We start from the raw sequence: 20518 nt of genomic DNA on the forward strand, positions 1-20518 counted from the left end.
ATCTGTCTTTGAATACGCAGGTTCTGGTCGCAGGAAGGAGGGAGCTGGGACAGGAGCTGGGACAGGACAGGGATGGAGCTGGGACAGGACAGGGATGGAGCTGGGACAGGACAGGGACAGGAGCTGGGACAGGACAGGGATGGAACTGGGACAGGGACAGGGAGCTGGGACAGGGCAGGGGTGGAGCTGGGACAGGGACAGGGAGCTGGGACAGGACAGGGATGGAGCTGGGACAGGACAGGGAGCTTTCAGTGGGTGCCAGGAGGAGGTTTTTGATTCCGCGGTGCTTTGTTGTGGCTGTGGATGGGCAAGTCCTTGAGCAGGGTCTGGTGTCCTCTGCCTGAAGACAAAGAGTTTGTAGTTAAATCTGAACTTGTGTGTTTTCTTCCAGATGGGTTAAAAGCAGTTGTAGACTGGGGAACCATCTCCACTTGACGAAAATCCTCACTCAGGATGTTTGGCCAACAGGCATGTTAAACCGAGGGTTAGGAATGTTTAACAGTTGTGTGCCAGTCCCTGACCAACCTTCCTTGACAATGCTCAGCATTAACAGTGACCTGGAAAGCCTGTCTGTCCAGGACTGGCTGGGATCTCCTGTCTGAGAGAAGCCGGTGATACAACTGTTCAGGGAACGGGTGCGGGCACAGGAACTGCCTCTGGGTGCTGGTGTCCACTCGGGTTCCTTGTGCTCTTTATGACATGAGCTGGATGTTCCTGCTACAATCTCTGTTGGCTACAGAAGCTTTTAATGAGAAGTCATGTGTATTAGGCAAAGCTTTAACCTCAGGAATAGGGAGAAAACCCATCAATGCTCCTTGCATAAATTCCCGTTCAGCTGTTTGCAGTGGACACAGATTTCGATTCTGCGGTGGTACCTGCAGGAGAAGCTGCCCATCATTGATTGGTGTCTGTTGTCTCTGCTCTCTCCCCCACAGAGTACGCGGAGAACATCGGGGACGGGAAGAACCAGGAGTTTCGAGAGAGCGAGCAGAAGCGGATCCTGGATCTGCTGGAGAATTTCTGAGATGCGGGGCTGAGTTCCATGTCCTGCCCCTGAGGATGCAGTGTCCGGTTCTCCCTCCTTCTGCTGCCTCCTCCAGTCCTGATTGCACGATAGAAGTGATGTTTCTGTGAAACTGCTTCCACGTGGGGTTTTGGAGATATTAAAGATAGTTTGCTTTTTTAAAATCCTTTGTTTGTTATTTAAGTAGTGTGCTGTCGGTGGGGTTGCAGCTGTGTACCATTCAGCTCAACATTTTTCCTTTTTTATATATGTTTTTCCCCCCAAGTCAGAGTGCAGCGGTCAGTGTAACCAACACAGCCCTGCAGGCAGCAAAGTGGGGGGAAGGGGCCACCTAGGGAGCTCAGGAGCTTGTGAGCAAGTTACTCCTGCCCAACATTTAATGAAAACACACAACCCGCTGTGCTGACACAGACTAGGGAGGCTGAGGCACCGGTTTGTGTCCAGCTTGGCTGCCCTGCAGTGGCTGAGGGACACCAGGAATTGCCACATCAGCTGTTCCTGCTGCATCTTCCTGGAGGTGAGTGGGGATCAAAGGCAGGTCCTGGCACAGCCAGGGATGCTGCAGCCACTGGCCAGGTCCTGCTCAAAGCTCAGAGGGAGGTAAGTGATCAATAACATGCCCAAATTCCACTGATGACTTTGGCAGTTGGCTTTGGGTCTTGGCTGTGCTTGTTCTCTAGAAAAATCAGTGTAACAGTTCTGGAATGTGGCACAGCAGTGGTGATCTCCCTGATGGAGAACTCGCTTGTGGTGCCGGTGGCCGGGGAGCTGCACAAGGACCCGGTGACGTCCCTCTGTCTGTCCGGCTGCAGCAGCACAGGGCACAGCTCGGTCCCGTCACCCTCTGCATGTGTGGTGTGATTCCAGGTGTCGGCTGGTGCCAAACCCCACAGTGTCAAAACCCCACCCTGTGCCAAACACCACTGTGTCCAAACTCCACTATGTCCCCTGCTGCCGCTCCCAGCCGGGACAAGAAGGAACTGAGAATATTTTCCTACATCTTCTTTTCTTCTGCTGAAGTTAATGACTGTCATCACAAAACATCGCGGCTCCAGCAAGCTGGGCCTTGCCTAATTTAGAGAGATTTGCATGCTGGCAGCATTCATTTTTTATCTCCAAGAAAAATGCATTGTCAGGGAAGCTTAAAGGCTTCCTTCAATCATGAGTGCGTAGGCACTGCTGGCCTGGGCGCCATCAAACGCCGTTATTCAGGGATCAACGTGGAAGTCAAGGTTTCAGCCGGCACAAAGAGCTGCAAAAATACGTTTTTGTTGCCAGGGTTGTTTGAATTCCTCATTTCTTTCTTCTGTTTTAACCCCCTCCCTTAAAGGTGTTTTCCCCTTTATCTTTTAGATGTGTTCAGTTTTTTACTTTGAGTCTTGGAATTGTTCCCTTTCCACAGCACAGCTGGGGTTTGTGGTCAGAGCGGGTCTCTGGCTTTCCTCCTGGAAACTGAGCTGTGGTTCTGTCTGACAGCGCTGGTCGAGGGACAGCGGCGGAGGGACCGAAGGCGCAGGGCGGTGGTGGTGCCGGGGCTGTGCCGTGGTGGTGGCTGTACCATGGCAGTGCTGAGGCTGTGCTGTGGTGGTGCTGGGGCTGTGCTGTGGTGGTGGCTGTGCCATGGCAGTGCTGAGGCTGTGCCGTGGTGGTGCTGAGGCTGTGTCGTGGTGGTGCCGGGACTGTGCCGTGGTGGTGGCTGTGCCGTGGTGGTGCCGGGGCTGTGCCGTGGTGGTGGCTGTGCCATGGCGGTGCTGAGGCTGTGCTGTGGTGGTGCCAGGGCTGTGCTGTGGCGGTGGCTGTGCCATGGCAGTGCTGAGGCTGTGCCGTGGTGGTTCTGGGGCTGTGCTGTGGTGGTGGCTGTGCCATGGTGGTGGCAGTGCCGTGGCGATGCCGAGGCCATGCCATGGAGGTGCCAGGCTGCGCGGGTTCGCTGGACCCAGGGCAGAAGGGACAGGTCCTGGTGTTGCTCTGGGTTCAGTGGTCAGTGCTGTCCCCACTTTCCCACCTGGAGTGGGGATAACTGCCGAGGGCGCTGGGGGGCAGGAACCCTTGCAGGAGGGTTGTCACTTATTTTTACTTGTGAGCTGAAGGAGATATTTACAGGGATTAAAACAGCCCGTGCTTCCCTGAGCACCACCCAGCTGTGGTGTCTCGTCGATAAGGATGCTCCAGATGATGCTGAGGAATTAGCACAGAGCTTGTTAGTGTAGGTCAGGCTTTTACAAGGTGGTTGATGAATTATTCTCTCCTAATTTCCAGACTCTTCCAGGAGGAGGAACCCCAGTGCACAGGAATTGGGATCCTCTGCCCGATGGTCCCTGTCTGGGACGGATGAAACCTGTTAAATTGTACAAAACCACAATAAAGCACAAAAAGAACCCTTTAGCATCCCTGGGGCCTGGTGGGTGTTGGTGACCCAGGTGTGGCATCGAGGTCTGGTCCCCAGTGTCCCGGCACAGATGGGGGTGGGAGCCGCCGCTCCCTCCTGTCCCCCTGCTCCGGACATACTGTCAGCAGGAAATGATGGAGTCGGGTGAGGAGCAGGAGATGCACTGGGCGAGGGCGGTGACCAGTAAATGGGGATGTCAGTCTGGGCCGTGGCAGGCAAGCTGTGCTGTGGGTGGGTTTGGGGGGTCCCTTTGTGCCCCTCCTGTGGCTGGGGGAGCCCCCGGCACTGCCAAAACCTGTGCCCTTACTGCAGGCACCGGGTCCTTGTGCTGCCCACCTGGGCCCGCTATTATTAATTAAAGTAATTATCAGCCTAATGTGCTTCTGCAGGCCAGCTCCTTTTTGTGGTGATGCTGAGCAGCAGAGGAGCCTCGGATCTCTGAGGACGGGCACCATGAGCCTGAGCAGCTGTGGGGACATCGGTATTGTAATTGGGGGAGGATAAAAGGGTTGAGCTAATAACACGTTTTCTTAACGAAGCATTTGTAGGTTGTGGATGGACAGTGGGGTTCGTTCCCTGGTTTAACCCCATCTTATTTTTTGGCCCCAAGCTGGAGCTCAGGGGCAGCAGCATCGCTGTTGGCTTTTGGAAGCTGGAGTGACGCAGACCCCGCAGCACCTGGGGGGCTCCGTGGGGACGTCTCCGAGGTGGTGGGAGCTGGGAGACTTTGGCTGGTCTGGGAGCCCTTGGTTTGGTTCCTGTGCCCACCTGAGGTGGCTCCCGGGCTCGGGGGGTGGGAGATCTCGTGTTGGGGGGGATGCTGGAACCCTCCCGGAGGGGTGGCTGGGCAGAGCCCCAGGGGTTCAGGCTGCTGCCCCCGCTGCTGTCTGTGCTCTGGGGGCTGTCGGCTGCAGTTTGGGGGCCGTGGAGCGTGGGAGCGGGGAGCAGTGTTCGCTGAACCTCTCCTCGGGTCGTGTTTTCTTGTCTCTGATCGTAAACAGATTTGACTAAGGAGGTGGATTAGACATTAATTAGAGGGAACATGATTGATGAGGCACTCAGGTGATGGGGAGGTGGGAAACTTGCACTGAGAGAAAGGAGAGGGGAGGGGGGTTCTGTAGCAGGATTGTTGCCCTTCACCCCCCAGCCCCCTGCGGGGTCGGGGCTCAGCTCCCCCCAGGAGCCCATCACCCCGACACAGGGGCTCTGCCAGGGCACCGCTCTGGGCAGCCTTTGGAAAGCAGAACAGCGAGGGACGGGGAGATGCTGTCCTCATGTTCCCGGTTTGCAGAGCCATCGGCTTCCTCTGGTGTGGGCACTCACCCCTTGGGGTTCGCTTGGGCCGCGTCCTCCCCAGGACGGTTGAGGCTCTGCTGGGTGAGTCCTGGGGGCGTTGGTGGGGGAGGGAGGGGACAGAGGACGGTACCACCAGCCCCGCGGTGGTGACAGTGGGACCCCGGCGCAGGTTGGGTCCCAGCTGCAGGACTCTCCTCCCCTGGCGTGGGTGACGTTTCCCGTGGCCACAGGGTGACACTGGGTCCAGCTCCACTCCTGGCTGAGCTGCTTGAAACGGGGAGAAATGAGTGTAAATGATGACTGAGGAATATCTCCTGACATCCTGGTAGGGATCCTGGTGGAGAGACCCAGACTGCACTAAATACAAAGAGACACTGTCAAAGTGGGAAAACGTACCTTCAGTAGCACAAATAAGTCACTTAAACTATTGACTTTTTTTTTAGTAGTAGTTTTTTTTAAGAATCTGTTTTCAGAGAATGCTTTTCTTGTATGGCAGTAAATAATCAGGAGGGGGAAGGGGCGGTTGGTTTGCGTTTTTGGATTGAGTTTTTTTGCATTTGACTTTTTTGGCCTTTAAAACCCTGGTTTGGAAAGGGGGAACTGCAGCCGAAGCGATTGACACAGAGACAGCGCCGCCCTCCATGAACCTGGGACGCACCCTGGGAGGAGGGAGTTAATGGGCTGGAAACGGGCATGAATTGTTCTCTGACGAAATAATTCTTCTCAAGTAATTTCCTTCTGAATGTTGTGCTCTGGGTGACCTCGCCCTGCACAGGGGCGGCTCTGTGCAGGGGCCGGTGACCCCAGAGCCCTTTGGGGTGGGTGGGGGTTCCCACCACCTTCCCCTCTCCTGGCCTGGCCTCCCTGCTCAGCTCATTTACTGTTGTTATTTGTTGTTGTTGTGCTGTGGCTGGGTCGTGTTGGCTCCCCTGGGCTCCCCCCGCCGCTGCCCGACAGGGTTTTCCACGGATTGTGCCCGGGATGATTTGTGGAGGAGAAGGTTGTAGTGTTGGATGTCGGTCGTGTTGTTTCCTGCAGCGCACACAGACCTTTGCAAATAATCTAATAATGCAGGAATGTCAGACTTCAGCTGTGGAAGGAAATCCTTTTGTACAGGGATTGTCAAGTCTCTAAACAAGTCTCAGAAATGAGCTCGGTATCAATGTGGAGGGTGTTTATTCTGCCCGTCAGAGAGATGAACAACCCAATCTGCTCCCGGCAGCTGCGGATCTGAGCGGCTCATGGGCCCCGGGAGAGCTCTGGGACCTGCGGGGAACATGGGACCAGCCACCCTGGGGGTGAGAGCGGCTGTGGGCAGGATGGGCAGCACGGGCAGGACGGGCAGGGGGGACAGGAGAGCAAACATGTCCCCTGCTGTGCCCCAGAGTGAGGGGTTGAGCTCCAGGGTGTCCCCACACAAATCGTTAAAAAGGTGAATTTCAAAATAACGCAGGAGGCAGCGCTCAGCGCTTCAGTAGCTGCGGGATTTGTGGTGGGTTTTTGTCTCTCTTCCCTGGGTCCCGAAGCTGATGGTGCAGGTGCTGTGTTACTTGGCTGTCAAAAGGGAACACAGGGTTGGAATTGTGTCAGAACAAACAAGAGCAGCGTGCGGTCACCAGCAGGACAGACTGACCCCACCTTGGGGTGGCTCTGGGTGTCCCTGGGGCTGCCAGGCCGGGGCTGTGTCACCGGGGGACGTTCCCCGCGTCCTGGCAAGTGAATCCTTCCGGGGGATCATCCCGATGCCCCATGGGGTCTGGGTCCTGCTGGGCCCTGGTCAGGGCGATGCCCCAGGAGGTGGTGGGGCCCCTTAATCCCCCTGCCCCCCGCCTTCTCATCCAGCTCTTCAGAGCTTCACTGCAGCCGCTGGCCCCACAGACTCCACTGCCCAACAGATGGGTGTCCCCGGGAAAACAAGCACGGGAACCACCACACGGTACCACCAGGGGCTTCACGGTGTTACTGCCTGGAAACGGCCACTGGATTCCCCGTCTTGCAGTTGCCTACCCTGAGCAGAACTGATGGCACATGCAAAATTAAACAGGAGGCAGCAAACCTGGCACTAACGGAGATAAGAAATGTTTTATCCTCGAGAGCAAGTCCCTGGGCAGGTTCAGCTGGAACAGGAGCCCTGCAAGGGAGACACCAGTGATTATAGAGCAATAGTGAGTTGCAGATAAGGGGCCTCGTTATGCAGCGAGCGCTGGTGTCGGTGTCGGGAGCTGCTGGCTCTGCTCTCGCCCCGTGAGCGAGCGACCTTCCCTCCTATCGCTGTCAGACCCCGGGGTTCAGCAGCGCTGCGTGGCTGCAGCAGCCGACAGCGTCTGCTCCGGGCCTCGGCTCCGAGGAATTAAAACTGAGGAGGAAAATGAAACCTTCCCAGTGTGCTTGAGGTGCGCAGATGCTTGGCTCTGCCCCTCTCCCACCTGCTGGGCCCCTGCACAGCCCCGGCCTCCGTTTGTCATCCTGCTGTGGCGGCAGAAAATCAGCTGGAAATGGGACAGTTCAGGCTCTGCATCTGGAGGTGTTCTCAGCTCCCTGGGGAACTGGTGCTCTTTGCTTCCTTGTGGTGTGATTTAAATATCTCTGCTGACACCTAGGAGATGCTGGCAGGTTTCAGCTGTGAAGGGGCCAATGTGCTGCTCCTGGGGCTGCGCTGGAACAGGGACCCCAGGGGTGCCCCCGGCTGCACCGCAGTGGGTGCTTTGCAGACTGAGGGTGTCAGGTTTGAGGGGGCTGGTTGGAAACGCTGGGTTCACTCAGGCTCCCTCTCTGTCCCCGGGGCCATGCGATAACACACAAGACTGAAGGAACCCTGCTGAGGGAAGGGCGAAGAAATAGAGTTTGTGTTTTCAAGTCAAATTTAAAGAATCTCTTTGTAGCAAGCATCTGTCATCTCATGGCAGAAAACACCTGAAATAATCTGATTTTTACTGTTTATCTAGAAAGCAAATATCCTTCAGATCGCTACGTAGCACACAGATAATACCATGTGAGTGAAGTCTGCATCTGTGCCCTCCCTTCAGCATTGGAGCTGCTCTTCAGAGTGGAGATCTGCTGCCTTCCTCCTCCTCTTTACGTTCTGGACTTTTCAAAATAGGTGTGTAAATTGTATAGCTCATGGTGCCATGGTTCGGATCTTCTCCAAGGCCCAGATGTGGGGAAAAGCCGGTGCTGTTGGTGGGTCTGGCCTCTGGATTTGTACAGCTGGAGAGAGATGAGGATCTTGGCCCTTTTATTACCTACTGTCTGTGGCTGGATCAGGTTTGCTGTTCCCAGCCTGGCAGGATCAGTGTTCGGAACAGCCTTTCTCCCCTGAAGGGCTGATTTCGGGAGCTCCCTGGCTGGGCTGTGACCAGCGATGCTCCAGTCAGGTCCTCAGGGTGGGTTTGAGCCCACACGTACTCCAGCTCAGGGTTTTTAGTTTTGAGACAAGCCTTGGTCAGCCCGTGGCAGCGATCCCTGACCTGCCCGGGAAATCGCGCCCTTGCTCCTCCGTTAACCTGCAAAAAAAAAAAAAAAGGAGAAAACCACCCCAGCCGTGCCGTGTCCCCCGTCCATACCGGGGGTCCCAGCTCCTGTCCCCTTTCCCGGTGCTGCAGCGGGAGCTCCGGGGGGAGCCGGCAGCTGTGAATCATCCCGGCACCTTCTTTCCTCAGAAATCCCTGATTGTCCCTGGTGGGAGGGGTGAGGTGCAGCCACCGGCCCCGCGCCCCGCCTGGGGATGACACGGGGGGTGGCGGGCACTGCATCACCCCCGGTTCCGCACCCCCGGGCATCGCTCCCCGCGGGGCCGGGCCGGTGGAGCGGCGCGCGGCGGCGGGCGCTGTCCCGGGTGCTGAAGCCGCCCCCGCCGGAACCGGCGGCGCACGGGGGTGGCGGGGCCGGGGCGAGATCGCGGCGGAGACCCTTCCCGCGTGGGGCCCGTGCGCGTGGCGATACCGGGGGACCCGGCGGGGCGGGGGTCTCGCGTGGGCGCGGCGGGGCCGGCCCCGCCCCGCGCAATTGTAGAATGAACCGTGGGAAAAACTTTGGGGGTGTGCGCGGGGCCGGGATCCCTCCGCCGGGCGGGGGAGGCTCCGGGCTGAGCCGCGGCACCGCCTCGGCGCGCGGCGCCCTCCGCGCGAGAGAAGAGCTCCGCAGCGCGGCGGCGCCGGGACCGCGGCGCAGCCCCGGGGACAGGGCTCGGCCCGGCGGCGCCGCCGCCCCCGGGACAGACGCGCCCGCGGCAAGATGGGCGCCCTGGCCCTGGCCCTGGGGATTTTCCACTACCTGGGGCTCTACCTGCAGCTCGGCGCCGCCTCCCGGCACCCCCCGTGGGACGCCCCGGCGGCGGGCAGCGGTGAGCGCGGGCAGCGGGGCGGGCGGTGCCGGGGCGGCGGCGCGGGATCCGGAGCGGGCGGCTGCCCGGAGAGGGGGGGCCGGCTGCGCTCGGAGCGCTCCCGGGACTCGGTCCGCCGCGGTATCGGTTCACGGGGCTGCCGGTCCCGGCGGTGGGTCGGGACGGGCGGCGGGGGGGTCCCGCTGCCCGCGGCGGCGCTGAGCTCCGCCGCTGTGGGCAGCACCGCGTCGCGGTCCGTCGCGCCGGCGGCTCCGGGGAGCGGGGGGCGGCCGGGGCTGGGTTCCGCCGCTGCCGTCCCTGGGGCGGCCTCTGCCTTCGCCGCTGAGCTCCCGAGAGCGGGGGGCTTTGCACGGTGCGTCCCGGTGCGCTCCCCCGTGCACACCCCGTGCAAGGGTGTATCTCCGTGCACACCCCCGTGCAGCCGCCGCGCCTCCCTGCGCGGTGCCACCCGCCGCTGGCGGCGGGAGCACTCGGGCTCCGCTCCCGTCTCCCGTTCCTCTGCCGGCTCCGGTGCACGGCAGGTCGGCGGGTCCGCGGTGCTGCCGAGCCCGGCCGGGGCCCAGCCCGGGGCTGGGAAAGGGGAGCATCTTTCTGCAGCCTCCTGCGAAAAAGTCTGTCCTAACGTGGGGATCAGGTGACAAAGGACAGAACCCCCTCAGAAGCAAGCGCTGAGACCTTCCTTGCTCTCTACGGGGTGACACGGGAGGGTTTAAATCTGAGCCCGAGGAGTGTCCATGGGGTGTGTGCTGGGTGCCCGGTGCCCGGGTCGCAGCTGTTTCCCTTGCCCAGCTCCACAGCTCCCGGCACGGCGGGAGCCGCTCTCTGCCCCGAGGAGCCACCAGGCACAGAGACTGCAGGGCCGTGGGGTGTTCAGTGTCCTACCCGGTGCGGTGTGTGCCGACGGTACCTACCTGCATGGGAAGGGGTGATTTGCCTTTGTGCTGGGGAGGCAAAGGCAGGAAGGTTTCTGGACCTGCCAACCTGGCATGCCGGGAGGAGATGTGGGCGAAGAGCCTCCATTAGCCGCTGCTGCTCCCCTCAGAAATTCAGCAATAGGCAAATAAATAGTGAAATGGTTGCTGTGAGGGAGCAGGGAGCAAAGGAGAAGAAATATTCTGGGAGGACGCGTGCACTTTGGAGCCACATTACAGCTGCTACTATGAGCAGTTCTGCAGCAACTCACTTAATCACAACAGAAACCTTTATTAACGATACTGAAAAGCAGTGAATAAATGGGTCATGTATAATAAGCCATTTGTGTTCAGTAGGTGAATACCAATTTGATAAAAGCTGTGTGTGCTGAAAACCTGTATAAATTGCTGTTTAGCAGATCGGAGATTGATCATTTCATTACTTGCTGGTACAGCGTTCCCTCCACACCGTGAGAGCCCAGCGGGTCGGGGCGCAGAGCGGGGCTGGGGCCGAGGGGATGGGTTCGACAGGGGGTGTGCAGGTCCTGCTGGGCTCTGCCCGCAGCGTCCGGCACTCGCCGCCATCTCTGCTGGTGCAGGCGGCCTGGAGGAGCCTCTGCTGCACCGGCACAGCCTGGCAGCGTGGTCACTGTTACTGTTAAGTTGCCCATGGCAGATGCAGCGAGGGAGCTGAGCAGGAGCCGGGTGCGCTCTCAGGCATCGGCAGGTGGCTCTGAACACCTCTCGGGGCAAGGGCTCCCCCACCCTGGTGAGCTCCTGCCCCTGCTCACATGGCAGCCAGGGCTGCTCAGGGAGGGAAGACGACTGTTACAGAAAGTCCTTTCCCTGCCCCCACAGTAAAGGCTCTACCTCGAGTGAGGATGGAGGAAGGATGGAGGAAGGACGGGTTCCATCTGCCCCGCTGCCCCCAGGAGAGTGCCCAAGCCGCAGGATCCTCCCGGCATCCCTCCCCTACCCACAGTGCTGCCGCGCTCCCCTCCTCTCTCCTCTCTTCTCCTCGGGCTGGCGCCTTCAATTATTCATGCCCCCCGTTGCAGACAGCCTGTGCACGCTGGGCTGCTGCCGTCGGCTTTCAAACCAGCACTGGCTGGGAAGCTCCAGCCGCCTTCCTGGCCTGCTGGTCCCAGAGCAGGACACGGAGAGCCACTCGGTGAGCAGCTGGTGTTCCCGAGGAGGAGAAGCTCTTTCCTGCGTCGTTTTCAAGCGTTAGTGTCTCACCGTCACTAGAGCTGCTGCTGAAGGCTGGAGGGAGCAGCGCCCCAGCTCCCCAGGGTGCTGCCCTGCTCCTTTCTCACACACCCCAATGATTATTCTATCAATTACTTTCATAAACACTTTGCATTCTGCTGGATTTTTTCATGCTTCCTGATGGGAATTCTCCACCCGATGTGTTTTTCCTGCTGCTGTTCGTGCAGTCATTCAACACAATTACTTCTGACACCTCTCCTCATCAAATGTCTGTGCTTTCTTTTCCCTTGAAGAAGCTGACAGACGACGGGCCAGACACTGGGAATTATTACGTTAGGACAGTGACAGCTAATTTTAATCATAACGTTCCCTGCGAGCGAGGCAGCAAATCAAACGAGCAGCCGGTGCGGCTGCGCGCGGGCCGGAGCCATGGGCAGCGCACCGGGGCCGGGGGGCAGTGGAGACCCAGGGGGCTGTTGGCTCCACGTCGCTCCTCCTGTGGCTGATGCTGCTCCAGGGGCCAGGGCTGGGCAGGTGCCCAGGTGGGGACAGGTTTGGGTGCTCCTCCTATCATGGGTGTTCTGGAATTTTGCTGCGTGGTTTGAGGACTCATGTGCCCCAGGATAGACAGAACGTCCCGGCCCAGCACTGACGGCTCTGCCTTTGTCCCTGCTCCTCTGCTCTGTGGCTGTGGGTTCAGCTCCTGCTCGGCTCCTGCACTACGCCGGGGCTGGTGCTGGCGCTGGGCTTGGCTGTGCCAGGTGCATTTGTGCTTTATACCATGTGCTCCATCCGGAGCTGCTGGGACAAGCCCACCAGTCACAGGGCAGGCAGAGCCAGGTGGGCAACACTGTGCCCGTGAGCACTGGGACAGACACCAGCACCATGCACGGCATAGGCAGCTCTCTGCAGCGACTGCTGGTGCCAGTCGCTTGTGTTTTGGGTGCTGGGTGTGAGACCAGGGGGACTGATCTCCAGCAGAGTGGTGCTCCTTCCTGCCTCATCCCGGCACCTGCCCGCTGCCAGGTGCTCTGCCTGCTGGGACTGTCCCTGTGTGTGGCAGTGAACGATGGCTGCATGGCGCTGCCAAGGGTCCCACCGAGCCATCCCAATGGGCCATTTTAGGTTTTTGCTACTTATGCTGTCAGATAACTGCTCCTCCTCACTCCTCTCAGGAGGCAATTGTCTGGGAACCACAATGGCTCCCGGGAGGCCGCTGGGAGCAGCGAGTCCCCTCGCCTGCTCAAAGCTCCTGGTACCAAGGCTGGAGGGTTCTCAGTGCTGGCAGCTCTTGTGCCGGCTGGTAAATCCTGGGCACGGGGGGCTGCAAGGGGCAGGAGCTGGGGACAGCCCAGCTGCAATGGTTCTCTCTTGGAAATACTCACAGGTTTCAAGGTTAATTCCCGCTCCCTGGCGAGGTGAGCTCTGGCCGGATCACAATCACCAAATTAGCTAGATTTTTTTTTTTTTTTAATTTATGCTGCAAATTTGAGCTAATTCTGCTGCTAATATGACAGTAAATAGGGGCAGAGAAATGGCACTCAGGTCCCCAGTGTGTGGCAGGCACTCCAGCCTGGGGCTTCTCTTGGAGGGGGGAATTGCGGGATTGCTGGTGGGGAGCAGCTCCTGCGGTGCAGGGGCCAGGCTGCCGGCACTCGCTGGCACAGCCGGAGCTGCCCAAGGTTTCTGTGGCCGATCCGTGCCCGACTCCGACCCTGGCTTGTGTCCCCTCCCTGCCGTCCACTGGAGCTGCCGGGGCTGGAGCTGCATGCCCGGCTCTCGCTGGTGACGCCGGCTGTCGTGCCACTGTGCTTGTGCACCCGTTTGTGGCCGTGATGTGCTTTTGGTGCGCCGGGTCAGCACCTCTGCTCGCAGGCAGGTCAGGAGGAGCGGCTGACACAGCTGTGCCTGGGGTGATGCAGGACCTGGTCTTGCCCCTGGCATGGGGTGGTGGGACCTCCCCAGGTGGGACCCCCCGCTCCCCACTGTCTGCCTGCACCCTCCTGCCTGCGCCGCACAGGACCGCGGGGCTGGATCCTGCCCGCTGCAGGGGGGAAAGCAGCAGCCGGTATATCTCTGGTTTATGAGAGCACCAAGCTGTCCCAGCAGGCGTTTTCAATTCCGTTTATCTGTGTTTCCCCATTGAGTTCATTTTATTTCCCCTGATTTTTGTTTCCTGGAAGATTTATCGATCCTGATTCTCTCAGTTTATGACAGGTACAGGCCATAAAGCACGCGGAGCAGCCAGCCTGGCACCGGCCCCCTCCCTGTCACTGGGAGGATGCAGCACCGATGGCAGCACTGGAGAGGGGGTGGCGATGGGCAATGGAGGGGCCAGGGTGGGCAGGGGGTGGCTGGGCTGTCCCATGGCCCTGCCAGTGGTGATGGTGGGAGCTCGGCCACCCCGGTGCAGCATCTGTGACCCATGTGGGGCTCCTCATGGCTGGAGCTGCTGGGGGGGCTGTTTCTCCTCCACCTGTGTCCCTGTGGGGTGGCTGGGCTGGGGCGCAGTGTGGCCGGTCACCACCGTGTCACCTCTGTCTGGGTGCCAGGGTCCATGGTGTCCATCAGGGAGGGCACAGGGTGCTGCTGGAGGGATGGGGACCAGCCCCTCTGTCCCTCCCCAAAGGTGTCCCCTCCTGGCAGCCCGGCGGGGCTCTGGGGCTTGGGGGGGCTCTGCAAACACACTCTGACCTTCCTCCTGCTCATCTTGCCCTGCTCTGTGGCCCCAGCGTGCTGTGGGAAGGGGTCCCAGGGCAGGGGCTCCCTGGGGGCGCTGGGTGCTCTGGATCAGCGATTCCCCAGCAGGACCTGCCCTCCTTTGGATGCACTCTGAGGTGGCCGAGCCCTGGGGTTAATGAATACATACGCTTCCCAATTAAAATCTGAAAGAAGACGCTTGATTCAATCAAACCTTTCCTCCGCTCAGCTGCCAAATTCCCGCCTGTGGGAGCAGATTTTAATTGTGTTTGGGGTAATTCGGACACAGCTGGAGCCCTCAGGCTGTCACCCCCACTCTGCTCTGTGGGGTCCCAGGGCTGGGGGGCTCTGCAGGGACCCCTGGACCTTCCATCACTGCTTCCCCCAGGAATCCCACAGAGCAGAGCACGATCCCGGTGTGGCTGGGGCGCATGTGGGGAGGGTCGGCTCGTGCTGGGTGCGGGATGAGCCGTCACCACGTGCCGGCAGCACCGCAGCCGCCTGCTCTCCCTCACCCTTGAGCCTGGAGCTGCTCCCCAGGCCCAGTTCCCTCCGCTCTCAGCACGGAGCCCGCGCAGCTGCCAGCACTGGGATCCCAAGCAAAGGAGGGTACAGGACCTGTACTGGGAACCCACCAGGGGAGGGAACTGGGATTCCCAAACCCCATGCTGGGTGTTCCCTCCAGTGCCCTGCTCAGATGGATTAAAGGGAAGAGATAAGAGTACAGGATTTCCACCCTTCTGGAAGGACAAGGAGATTTTAAAGGCATTAACTTTTCTGTCGGGGTTGATAATTGTTCATTTTCAGAGAGGATCGGGGCTCTGCGAGCAGTGATGGGATGTGTGTCCCGGGTGTTCTGGCAGCACTGGAGGGACCCGCACAGCAGCTGTGAGCGGCAGCACCTGTGGCATGAGGCGGCTGCTGGAGACAGGAGGGGACAGGGCACAGACATGGTGGGACCCTGATCTGGCGTCTGTCACCAACCCGGGCTGGGCACTGAGCACTGCGGGGCAGGAACGGCAGGGCTGGCCAGCCCATGCTGGAGCAGATTCCAGCTGGACCAGGGTTGTCTGGTGCTGCTGCCAGCCCCAAAGTGATGCTCTTCAGGTGGTGGGGACATGGCAGGTGGTCCCTGTGCCCCACAGCCCCTGCTCGTCTCTGCAGCCAAATGGTGCCACAGGCAGTGCCAGAGGTGGCAGCCCCAGGCTGGCTGTGCCAGCACTGGGGGCTCAGCCCTTGTCCCTGTGTGGTGCCGGGCTGGGGAGAAGCCACCACAGATTGTCACAATAACATTTGCTGGTGACCTGCGCGCTGGGGCCGTCTTTACAGAGGAACAATATTCTCTCCAGAGGAGATGAAAAGAATTCTAATTACATCTCCAAACAATATTTGTTTTGAGCGAGGAAAGCAAACCATATGGCATGTGGGAGACTGTTTGGGGGCCACATTAAACAAGGATTTGTTTTTCATTTATGCGCTGATCTGAGCAGAGATGTGATCATGTTTTGTTTATGTATTCCATCCCAGAGGCACATGGGGGTCCCGTGCCCACTCTGGGCGGGGGGGTGGTCCCAGGGGACAGGGTGGGCCCAGAGGCTCCTGCTTCCCCTGCTCCTCCCACTGCTTTTTGCAAGATCCTGGGGCTGGGGGGCGCTACCAGGCTGGGGAGGGGGCACTGTGATGGGCGAGGGGCAGCGGGGACAGGAGGGTCCATCTGCATGGCAGGGACCTGTCCCCTCTGCCTGGCTCTGGCAGGGAAGGGTCTGGGCGCTCCTGGTGACACTGCTCACGTGGCCAGTGGCTCCGTCCCTCTCCGAGGTGGTGGCGCGTCCCCGCAGCCCTCGCTCTGTCCCCCACAGCTCTCTTCACCGAGACCCCACACGACATGACAGCGCAGGCGGGCGAAGACGTGGAGATGGCATGTTCCTTCCGCGGCAGCGGCTCCCCCTCCTACTCCCTTGAGATCCAGTGGTGGTACGTCCGCAACCACCGGGACTGGACCGACAAACAGACGTGGGCTTCCAACCAGGTAACGTCCCTCCTGCTTCGGCAGCGGTGCCGGGAGGCAGAGCCCGTCAAGGTCCCTGGGGACTGAGCTTTGTCTTTGTGCTTGTCCCTTCTCCCATCTCATCACGGACTCATCCCCTCGCATGGTCCCGCATCTTCCACCCCCCGGCCCTCCCTTGTTCTCCTGGTTTCCGTGTGGATCAGGCTCAGCAAACAGCTGCCTCTTTATTTCTCTTTCTGCTCACACAGAGATAAGGGCCAAATAATGGGCAGGCAGCTCTAGGTATTTTAATGAGCCTTTATTATTGTGTCTTTGGCAGAGCTACTCCTGGCATTACCATAAATTGAGAGCAGCACCGGGGTGACGCTGCTGCTGGGGAGCAGGGCTGGGGGTGTGGAGTGGGAGTGTCAGGGCACAGGGGGCTGGGGGTGCCCGGTGTGGATGGGCTATGTGGCTATGCGGGGACCCCGGACACCTGGGCCCTGGTGGTGACGGTGACACCAAAAGGAACCCAGGACGCTGCCGATTTAGCTGATCTGGGAATACTGATGGTGGTTGGAGCAGGTTCTGGTTGTGAAGGGTGGGAGTCACTGGGGACAGGGTCACTGCTGTGGGGGCAATGCTGTGGGCAGCTGGTCCCCAGGTGGCGCCCGCTGATGAGCCAAACTGCAGAGGGTCCCTGGGGGAGCACCCAACCGCCCGGTGCCGCCATTCCCTCCCCTTCCCAGCCACCCGCGGGTCCCGGGTACCCAGGTTTGCCCTTCACCCTCCTCCCTGCTCCCTCCTCCTCCTCCCTCGTGGCTCCTGTTCCCCCAGCCTGGCTGATGATTCTCTACCCTCTCTGCTCTCCCTCCATCTGCTCGTCCCACCAGCTGCCGGTGTCATCGCCGGAGGAGCCGGGGAAGGATGCAACCAAGATCAGTGTGAGTTTCCCCGATGGTTCTTGTGGGGGCTTGGGGTGGTGGCTCCGCTGGGATGTTTCCCCTGGTGCTGCCACATGGAGCTGAGGCTGGGGGCTCTCCTGGGGTCTGGGTCCCTGCACAAGGCTGGGGGCTCCGGACGAGGTGTCCAGGGGAAGTGGGGGCTGCTGGTCCTGCTGGTGCTGCCGTACTGTGGGCTGGTGACACTGGGTGGGCTGGACACCCCCAGCCTTGACACCTCCACCCCCAGTGCCGAGGATCACAACTGGACCAGGAGTCCCATTGCCTGCTGTCGGCATCTGAGGGACACGTTTATGCTGAGAAAATAATCTAATTTTCTAATTTACTCGTCAGATTAGCATCCCAAAGCCATTTAGGCTCACGTGAGCAGAATGAGCAGACACTAATCAGTTAAATAAAATAAACGCTCTTGGCTTCCCGCTGTCAGGCATGTGCCCCCTGCTGCTGGCCTCCCCTCCTTGGGGGACTTCATGGTTGGGGTGCCACGGAAACTCAGCAATAGCAGAAAGTGGGTCCCCAACCACCCCTGCCCGGGCACCGTGCTGGTGTCGTGTCCGGTTTCCCTCCCGGGTTGGGGACAGGGCTCGCCCGGCGCCCATGGCCCCTCTGGGTAGGAGGAGAGACTGGGGGGGCTGCAGAGCCCTCCTGGGCCAGCCACCCCCTCAGCTCGGCCGTCGCATTTTTCAGTATAATTAGGCAGTTAATTGCACACCGGAATGTAATCGATGCGTGTGCATGTGTAACCAGGATTTATTTTGAGGCACTCAGGGTGCGATGCTTCTGCCATCTCCTCCAGATCAAGCCAGCAGGGAGAGGCTTGAATTTCAAACCTTTTTTTGGTTTTGTTATTTTAAATGTCCTTGATTATTAAGTGTTTATGTAACAGAGGAGATAAACGAACACGGACAAGGCGCCACGAGCGGTTCTGATAAAACGTGCGTTACAGGCACCGCAGCAATTGCCTGAGAACAAACGTCAGCGTCAAACAATGCAAGGTGATGTAAATCAGATGCAGAAACCGCTGTGTCCGGCACCCCTGGGCCAGTTTTTATCCATCAAAACACACTCGGTGTCGGAGGTGCCGGTACCGGCTCTGCCAGTGCCACTGCGCTGTGCCGGGATGCTGAGGGGGAGCTGCTGCTGCCCTTTGCTGTGTGGTACCAAACATGGCAGGTCTGGGTTTACTTTTTTCCCCCTTGAATTCTTTACACCTGCTGCTTTGCCCCCGAGCAGCAGCGTGTTGCAGAGCTGAGCTGGGGCCGGGCACCGCCTTGTCCGTCTGTCTGTCCCCGTCCCGTGGGGCTGCGCAGTGTCACCGTCCTATCTGAGCCTGCAACTCTAGGAACATCTTGACCGTCACAAAACCGTCCCTCCCGCTCATCACCTGCCATAGTCTGGGACTCTGGCAAATTGGGGGTTTCTTTTATTAGTTCTCAATTTCCCAGCCATTAATTTTGGTGACTCTGTGCTCCTAGGACACTCAGGGGTTGTTCTGAAGCTCCTTTCCCCGTGCTGCTGCCCATGTTTGAGTGGTGTCCCCTTTGCCTTTTGGGTCATGAGTTGGTGGGTCTTCGGTTGCAGCTCCCAGCCCCGTTTCTAAACACCATAAAATCTTCAGCTAACAAACGCAGCAGCAAGTAGAAAAATGGCCTTTGCCATCCAGTGTGATTATAGGGAACAGAGCCAGGGGCCTCAGGGCAGGTTATAAATCTGATTTATTGACCCAGCCGAACAGCAGCCACAGCTCTGGCTACCGAGTCTTAAATTTCATGGAGTGATAAATACTGAGAGCGAATCAATTTGGTAGAAAAGCTAATTAGCCCGCGTGGTTCTGCATCGATCTCGGAGCCCACGCGGCTGGGCGTGCACTGGGGACTCCATCACCAGGGCTGGGGTCCCCCCGTGCCCACTGCTCAGTGTCGCCCCCTTCGCTGTGTCCTCCCCGGCATGGGGCTGGGCACAGTGCAGTGGCACGTGGTCAGGGGTGGCAGTGACCCCCGTGTGCGGGGCCGTCCCCGGCCGTCTGATCCCTCTGCCTGCTGCAGGTGGTGAAGGTGGTCGGCAGCAACATCTCCCACAAGCTGCGGCTGTCGCGGGTGAAGCCGGCGGATGAGGGGACGTACGAGTGCCGGGTGATTGACTCCAGCGACGGCAAGGCGCGGCACCACAAGGTGAAGGCGTACCTGCGCGTGGAGGCGGCGGGGGCGCCCGGGCACCCCCAGGACACCCAGCTGCGGGGCGCCCCGCCACCAGAGCCCCCCGTGCCAGGCTCAGCCCATGCACACCCGCACCCCCACCAGCACCGGGCTGGGAAGGAGCTGAGGAAGCGCTCGGCAGACGCCTCTTGCGTGCTGTAGGTGCCGGGGACGCTGGAGCCCCCGCTGCCCCGGACTCAGCGGAGCCATCGAGGGTCCCGCGCCCCTGCCAGAGACTGGCCCCACTGCCCCGTCCTGCCCACCGCCCCCACCACCTCCACTCACCCACCACAGCCACACCAGCTCCATTTTGGCTCCATCCCTGTGACGCATGCTGGCTCGGTTTTAGCCCCAGCCCCATGGCGCAGCAGTGCCGGGCTGGGTGTGGGAGCAGGACCGTGTCTGTGCCAGGGCGGCACCACTGGGGCTGTGCCAGGGCCGTGGCGTTCACCCACACACAGGTCTGCATCCCCCTGGCCCCGCACAAGGGGCACCCTGCTGCTCGCTGTCCTCGCGGTGCCACTGGCCATGCTGTGCCCGGCTTCACGTGCCTGGTGGAGCCCCCTGCCAGCAGGACCCTCCCACCCGCCTCGTGCTTTGCAGAACCAGTGTCTGTCCCATAGGAGCCCCAGGTTAGTTGCTCTGCTCCCGCCCCGCAGTGTGTAGATAAGTTCCAGCATCCATTCCAGCTCAAGTATATTGCCCCTCCTGCCTGTCCTGCCCCTCTTGCCCCTGCCCGCCCCAGCACGTTGAGGCCCGAGCTCAGCGGAGGAGGACGGCACAGCATGCTCCCGGCACGCTCCCAGCACACTCCTGGCACAGCCATGGTGCTGTGGGCTGTACTGTGCATCGCCCAGCTGAGCAGCCTGCCCGCTGTCCACGTGAGCCTGGGGAGCTGTGCCATCGGAGCTGGGTCACTGTCACCCATTGCTCCTCCTGCCCTTCGCGTTTCACAGGGATGGGGGCTCAGCTGCCCTTTCTCTGTCCCCGCTGCCCGGGTGTCCCCTTTCTCCTGCCCCACAGCACCACGCTGCCCGGGCAGGGTCCAGCTCACGGGCTCTCGTGTTTCAGTGTGAACGGCAGAGCTCAGCCCCGGTGCCACCGTGGGCAAACGCCGCTGCTGGGGACGGGGCCGCGGGGAGGGAGGGGGGTCCTGAGTCTCCCCATCTGGGTGCCGGGTGCTGCTCCCTCCGCCTGCCCCCACCGCCCAGCTTGCCGCTGCCAGACCCGCTGCAGCTAATAAAGCTCTTTAAACAAAGCCTCTGTGCGTCTGCGGTCTCTGTGCCTGGCATGGCCAGGTGATGGGTCTTTGGTGCTGGCTTGGTGAAAAAGGGGGCATGGCTGGGGCTGTCCTGGGGGCTGCTGGGGATGGCAATGGGCCTCATCATCATCATCATCATTATCATCACCACTTGCAGCTGTGGGCTCAGAGCATTTAAAAGCAGCAGCTGGGAGCTCCCTATCCTGCCAGGAGCTACTGCCTGTGGGTGTGGGATGTAGCTG

At 60.0% G+C, this 20518-nt stretch overlaps 2 protein-coding genes across 2 annotated transcripts in view; both read left to right on the plus strand.

The window, feature by feature from the left end:
* Positions 1-1188, plus strand: part of CTNNBL1 (catenin beta like 1) — a 43550-nt gene extending 42362 nt beyond the window's left edge. Inside the window, exon 16 of the mRNA XM_065849778.2 lies at positions 936-1188. Within this exon, the coding sequence (XP_065705850.1) occupies positions 936-1024 (89 nt within the window). The 3' untranslated portion in view covers positions 1025-1188. The remainder of the gene's footprint in view (positions 1-935) is intronic.
* A 7654-nt stretch (positions 1189-8842) lies between these two features.
* Positions 8843-20273, plus strand: VSTM2L (V-set and transmembrane domain containing 2 like). Its single transcript, XM_065850257.2, has 4 exons — positions 8843-9051; positions 15731-15900; positions 16752-16802; positions 18866-20273. Exons 1-4 carry the CDS (start codon positions 8943-8945, stop codon positions 19175-19177), a joined length of 642 nt encoding a protein of 213 aa, XP_065706329.1. The 5' UTR covers positions 8843-8942; the 3' UTR covers positions 19178-20273.
* The last annotated feature ends 245 nt before the right edge of the window (positions 20274-20518 follow it).

This window comes from Patagioenas fasciata, chromosome 16 (genome assembly GCF_037038585.1).
Source record: "Patagioenas fasciata isolate bPatFas1 chromosome 16, bPatFas1.hap1, whole genome shotgun sequence".
In the NCBI taxonomy this organism is placed as follows: domain Eukaryota; kingdom Metazoa; phylum Chordata; class Aves; order Columbiformes; family Columbidae; genus Patagioenas; species Patagioenas fasciata.

Bases quoted from the DNA above. Each gene is read 5' to 3' on its own strand.
- VSTM2L (XM_065850257.2), top strand. From the start codon at position 8,943: ATGGGCGCCCTGGCCCTGGCCCTGGGGATTTTCCACTACCTGGGGCTC. The intron at 15,901-16,751 runs GTAACGTCCCTC...TCGTCCCACCAG, and splicing joins AGACGTGGGCTTCCAACCAG to CTGCCGGTGTCATCGCCGGA. The intron at 16,803-18,865 runs GTGAGTTTCCCC...TGCCTGCTGCAG, and splicing joins AGGATGCAACCAAGATCAGT to GTGGTGAAGGTGGTCGGCAG.